Genomic DNA, 6,000 nt, shown 5'->3' on the forward strand with positions numbered 1-6,000 from the left:
AGCAGGCCTCTACCCCCTGGTTATCTAAAAGGTTGCAGGGTAAGTTAAAGCAAAAAAAGAAAGTTATGACGATCACAAATATCTTCATACTTTTAGAAAGCCTAGAGGAGTTTAGAAAGTGCAAGGGTGAAGGATAAAAGGAGATTAGAAAAGCAAAGCGAGGACATGAAAAATTATTCGCAGGTAAAATTTACAAAAACCCGATGTTTTATCAGTACATTAAGAGCAAGAGGATAACTAAGGAAAGGGTAGGGCCTATCAGAGATGTACAGGAGAACTTTTGCGTGGATGCAGAAGATATGGGAAGGGTTCTCAATTAGTTTTTTTGTCTATGTCTTCACAAAGGAGATGGTTGATGCAGACATTGTAGTTAAAGAATGTGTGAAATATTAGATACGATAAGCATAATGAGAGAGGAAGTACTAGAGGGTCTGACATCCCTGAAAGTGGATAAATCACCTGGACCAGATGGATTGCACCCCAGGTTGTTAAAGGAAGCCAGGGAGGAAATAGCAGATGCGCAGAGGATCATCAAATCCTCACTAGATACAGGCGAGGTACCAGAGGATTGGAGGTCTGCAAATGTTGTACCATTGTTTAAAAAGGGTGCGAGGGATAGGCCAAATAATTATAGGCCGGTCAGTCTGACCTTGGTGGTGGGTAAATTATTGGAATCATTTCTGAACGATAGGATAAACTGTCACTTGTAAAGGCACAGATTAATCAGGGATAGTCAGCATGGATTTGTTAGGGGAAGGTCATGTTTTACGAACTTGATTGCATTTTTTGAGGAAGTAACAAGGTGGATTGATGAGGGTAGTGCAGTGGATGTGATCTACATGGATTTTAATAAGGCATTTGACAAGGTCCCGCATGGCAGACTGGTCAGTAAAATGAAAGCCCATGAGATACAGGGGAATGTGACAGGAAGGATCCAAAATTGGCTCAGACAGGAAACAAAGGGTAGTAATCGACGGATGTTTTTGCGAATGGATAGCGGTATCCAGTGGCGTTCCACAGGGGTTGGTGTTGTGTCCCTTGTTGTTTGTGGTATATATTAATAATTTGGACTTAAATGTGGGAGGCATGATTGGGAAATTTGCTGATGGCACAAAAATTGGCCTTGTAGTTAATAGTGAGGAGGATAGCTGTAGACTCCAGAATGATATCAATGGTTTGGTTCAACGGGCAGATAAGTAGCAAATAGAATTCAATCCAGATAAGTGTGAGGTAATGCATTTGGGGAGAGCAAATAAAGCGAAGGAATACACAATAAACGGGAGGATGTTGAGAGGGGTAGAAGAGGTGAGAGACCTTAGAGTGCATGTCCACAGCTCCCTGAAGGTGACAGGACAGGTAGATAAGAGTGGTGAAGAAGGCACATGGAATCCTTTCCTTCATTGGCCAAGGTATAGAATACAAAAGCAGGGATGTAATGCTGGAACTGTATAAAATGCTGGTTAGGCCACAGCTGGAGTATTGCATACAGTTCTAGTTACCACATTACAGGAAGGACATAATTGCTCTGGAGAGAGTACAGAAGAGATTTGCAAGAATGTTGCCAGGGCTTGAAGGTTGCAGCTATGAAGAAAGATTGGATCGGCTTGGGTTGTTTTCCTTTAGAACAGAGGAGGCTGAGGGGTGACTTGATTAAGGCGTACAAAATTATGAGAGGCCTAGATAGCGTGTCCAGGAAGGACCTGTTTCCCCTAGTGGGGAGGCCAGTTACCAGGGGACACAGATTTAAGGTGATTGGTAGAAGGATTAGAGGGGACATGAGGGGGATCTTTTTCACCCAGAGGGTGGTGGGTGTCTGGAATTAGCTGCCAGTAATTGCGGCGGAGACAGAGACACTCAATTCTTTTAAAAGATACCTGGACATGTACTTGAATATGGCGTAACCTGCAGGGCACTGGACCAGGTGCTGGAAGGTGGGATTAGTTTGCGCGGCTAGTTTTTTCGGCCGGCGAGGGCACGGGCTGAATGGCCTCCTCCTGAGCTGTACTTTTTCTATGGTTCTATGCACTGGAGGTCAGAGGAGATAGGCCAAGAGTGTTGGTAGATGGAGAATTCAGCTGGCAGAGGAAGCAGTGGGAGCTAGCAGGACTTGTAAGAAATTATGATTGAAATTCATTCCATGCCTTCTCTGTACTTCAGTTTCCACTGAGTTTGCTGCTACACTAATTTCTGTCCCTCCTTTCTACAGGGTACTGAACTTGAAGGAACCAAACTGGTGATTCGCCATCCTGACAATAATTACAAAAACCTTGGAGCAGCTAAGCTGGCTGCTCCAGCCTTTAAACCTTCATTTGTGTAAGGAGCACTCATGCACTGTGCCCTCTGCTGCTCCATCATCTCTAAATTACAGGCACAGGGGACCTGACACCTGCTCTAGATCCACTAGCAACGCCGCTGATCCCACAAATCTCTTGCAATTTGCTCCTCCACTGTTTCAAACCCCCGCCCCGGCCGCCCTCCGGCGACTAACTGATCTCTCACTCCCACCTCCAACAGGGAGAAGGTGAAAATCCCACCCACTATCGAGTGCCATTTCTGGAGGAACATCAGCTGCGTCTACGGAGACCAGTGTCGTTTCCGGCACATTCCGCAGCACAAAGGCTTGGACAGCAAGGATTCGCAGAATTAAATGTCCACCAGACGTGCACGCCTTTTTATATTTGTAATAAAGAACCCAAGTTGTGAAAATGAGAGGGCACGATGCCAGATAACTGACTGCAATAACCAACTGATCAACGAACAGATCAAGTGATAGATGATAGAGGATGTTGTTTCCTCGACTGCAGCGGAGCCTTTTTTTAGAATCAAGTCTGAGATAAGATAAGCAAAAAGAGAGTTGGAAATGAATTCTAAAAGTCTTTCTGCTGGCCGGGCAGAGCTGGAGTTACCAGGAAGGGTTTCACGTGAAGGAGCAGGGTTTCCAGTGCTGCTTTCTGCTGCTCGTCAAAAGAGTGATTGCACATTCCCAAAAAGCACAGAACAAAAGATCCGGATGCCAATGTGGCAGTCACTTCTTCAATGTACCTCTCAAATGTGAGCATCCACCCATTACATCACCGAATCTATCCACAGAGAGTACAGGCATTGCAAGTTCCCCCCACCTCTGGCATGAAATGGCGCAGCCTGGGTGCCCTTTTAACAGACAACCTCCCCCTCGTTTGGCCCATGGCATCTTTGTTGCCCTGTGTCTCATAAAGGGGAAGATTGCCCATTTGCAGCCTGCTCCCCTGCTATAGGAGGTCCAGCTGGGATTCAGTGCTAGTCACTCCCCAACAGAAGGGAGCAAGGTAAGGGAATGCTATCTGGAGGCAGAACTATCCCAGCTTCCCTGCAGCACGTGGAAGGGCTGTGCATTTTTAATTTTCCCTCCTGTGGGGAACATTCCTGGCTTGCACTTGCAGCTGTGTTTTCCCTCTCTACCACACCAGTTAAATGTTTGAAATCAGGAACTAACTGTTGGGGAGAGGGGAGGTTGAATGATAGCATTCCTGAAAGCGTTGCCCTCAAGCACGGACACTGCTGGGACTGTTGCCCTCTGCAGCTCTGTAATTCAAATGCCCTCTCAAATCTCCCCTCCACAATGTCTTGGTGTGCTCAGGCTTTTACGTTGAAAGTTGTGATCGGAGCTGCTCGCTGTGGCTTGCTGCTGGAAATGGCTTCCAAGCTGTGTGATTTTGTCTCACTCAGCACTCCTGGTCTTCATGTCGCCATATCTGCAATTTTGCTGATACCATAAACCATGTCTAGAAATATGTTACGGGGGTGGGTGGGAGGGAGGTTCAGAACCAGCTCTCTATCTCTCCACCCCCCCCCCCCCCCCCCCCCAACCCCCCCCACCCCGCCCTGTATTGTGCCATATTGGAGACAGTACACTCAGATGATTGTTAAAATGTTGCAACCTGTAATAAATGAGCTGATTTTACCTTTTATAAAATGCACAATGTCTTTATATATATATATAAAAAAAAATCAAGTTTCTATAACCGGATAAAAGTTGATTTGAAGAAAATGAGGAGCGGCAGAGACTGCAAATATATATCCACATAAAATCCCAGTCAGACTTGTGTATACTTTCTTTTCCTTTATCAGTCTCAACTCTTAACACACGCTGCCACTTCTGTGTAGCACAGTGAGCCGCGCAGCGCGCTGACGCAATGAGCTGCTGTTCATCCTGGCGATTGTCTCTGTTGTACAGGTTAGCTTTAGGAAGTTTCTAAAGGTTTGATGGTTACACAGGTTAGTATTGCTTAGTGAGGAGATTGCAAAAGACAGGCCAGTGAAACTTGCTAACAAGAAGGTTTTCAAAGACTTGCTGGCTGCATGAATTTGTACTGGTTAGTGAGATTTCTAAAGACTCCGTTAATGAGAAGTGTAAGACTTTATTCCATTCTCAATTGACTTTCAAATTATTCCAGATTTTTTCTGCCTGTTGGAGTCTTATCCGTGCTGGCCTTCTCCCTCGGGCTGTTCAGTTGTTACTGGGTGCCAGGCAGAACATAATTCTGTACTCCTCCTACTCAGATCGCGGTTTATGGAAGGGCAATTGAATCAGTGCCACTGTGATGTTGGTTCTTGCTCAGTTGGGGCTAATTGGAGAAGAGGTTGGTCCCATGCTGTACTTGGAGTGGGGGTGAGATGGGGAGCTCAGTCTGTGCAGTGGAGGACATGGGGAGAAATTCAGTCCGGACAGTGGAGGAGATGGGAAGAAACTCAGTCCGGACAGTGGGGGAGATGGGGAGAAACTCAGTCCTGGCAGTGGGAGAGATGGGGAGAAACTCAGTCCGGGCAGTGGGGGAGAGATGGGGAGAAACTCAGTCCGGGCAGTGGGGGAGAGATGGGGGGAAACTCTGTCTGGGCAGTGGGGGAGATGGGGAGAAACTCAGTCCGGGCAGTGGGGGAGATGGGGAGAAACTCAGTCCGGGCAGTGGGGGAGAGATGGGGAGAAACTCATTCCTGGCAGTGGGGGAGAGATGGGGAGGAACGCAGTGGGGGGCGGGGAGGGAGCTGGGGAGAAACTCTGTCCGGGCGGGGGGGGTTTTGGGGGGGAGATGGGGAGAAACTCTGTCCGGGTGGGGGGGAGATGGGGAGTAACTCAGTCCGGGCAGTGGGGGGAGATGGGAAGAAACTCTGTCCGGGCAGTGGGGGGGGAGATGGGAAGAAACTCTGTCCGGGCAGTGGGGGGGAGATGGGGAGAAACTCTGTCCGGGCAGTGGGGGGGAGATGGGGAGAAACTCTGTCCGGGCAGTGGGGGGGAGATGGGGAGAAACTCTGTCCGGGCAGTGGGGGGGAGATGGGGAGAAACTCAGTCCGGGCAGTGGGGGGGCGATGGGGAGAAACTCTGTCCGGGCAGTGCGGGGGAGATGGGGAGAAACTCTGTCCGGGCAGTGGGGGGGAGATGGGGAGAAACTCAGTCCGGGCAGTGGGGGGGAGATGGGGAGAAACTCTGTCCGGGCAGTGGGGGGGAGATGGGGAGAAACTCTGTCTGGGCAGTGGGGGGGCGGGGGGGAGATGGGGAGAAACTCAGTCCGGGCAGTGGGGGGGAAGATGGGGAGAAACTCAGTCCGGGCAGTGGGGGGGGAGATGGGGAGAAACTCAGTCCCGGCAGTGGTGGGGGGAGATGGGGAGAAACTCTGTCCGGGCAGTGGGGGGGAGATGGGGAGAAACTCTGTCCGGGCAGTGGGGGGGAGATGGGGAGGAACTCAGTCGGGGCAGTGGGGGGGAGATGGGGAGAAACACAGTCCGGGCATTGGGGGGGAGATGGGGAGAAACTCTGTCCGGGCAGTTGGGGGTGGGTGGAGATGGGGAGAAATTCTGCCGGGCACTGGGGGTGAGATGGGGAGAAACTCTGTCCGGGCAGTGGAGGGGCGGGGGGGGGGGTGATGGGGAGAAACGCAGTCCGGGCATTGGGGGGAGATGGGGAGAGACGCAGTCCGGGCAGTGGGGGTGAGATGGGGACAGACTCAGTCCGGGCATTGGGGGGAG

The 6,000-nt window shown here is 50.1% G+C and overlaps 1 protein-coding gene across 2 annotated transcripts in view; it reads left to right on the forward strand.

Annotated features, from left to right (window-relative positions):
* Window positions 1-4,071, forward strand: part of LOC137367409 (tetratricopeptide repeat protein 31-like) — a 77,398-nt gene extending 73,327 nt beyond the window's left edge. The window contains exon 17 of one of the 2 annotated variants that reach the window (XM_068028642.1): window positions 2,207-4,071. In XM_068028642.1, the coding sequence (XP_067884743.1) occupies window positions 2,207-2,317 (111 nt within the window). In that variant the 3' untranslated portion in view covers window positions 2,318-4,071. The remainder of the gene's footprint in view (window positions 1-2,206) is intronic. The other variant, XM_068028643.1, reaches the window with a different exon arrangement.
* Window positions 4,072-6,000: the final 1,929 nt, after the last annotated feature.

Source organism: Heterodontus francisci, chromosome 1 (genome assembly GCF_036365525.1).
Source record: "Heterodontus francisci isolate sHetFra1 chromosome 1, sHetFra1.hap1, whole genome shotgun sequence".
In the NCBI taxonomy this organism is placed as follows: Eukaryota; Metazoa; Chordata; class Chondrichthyes; order Heterodontiformes; family Heterodontidae; genus Heterodontus; species Heterodontus francisci.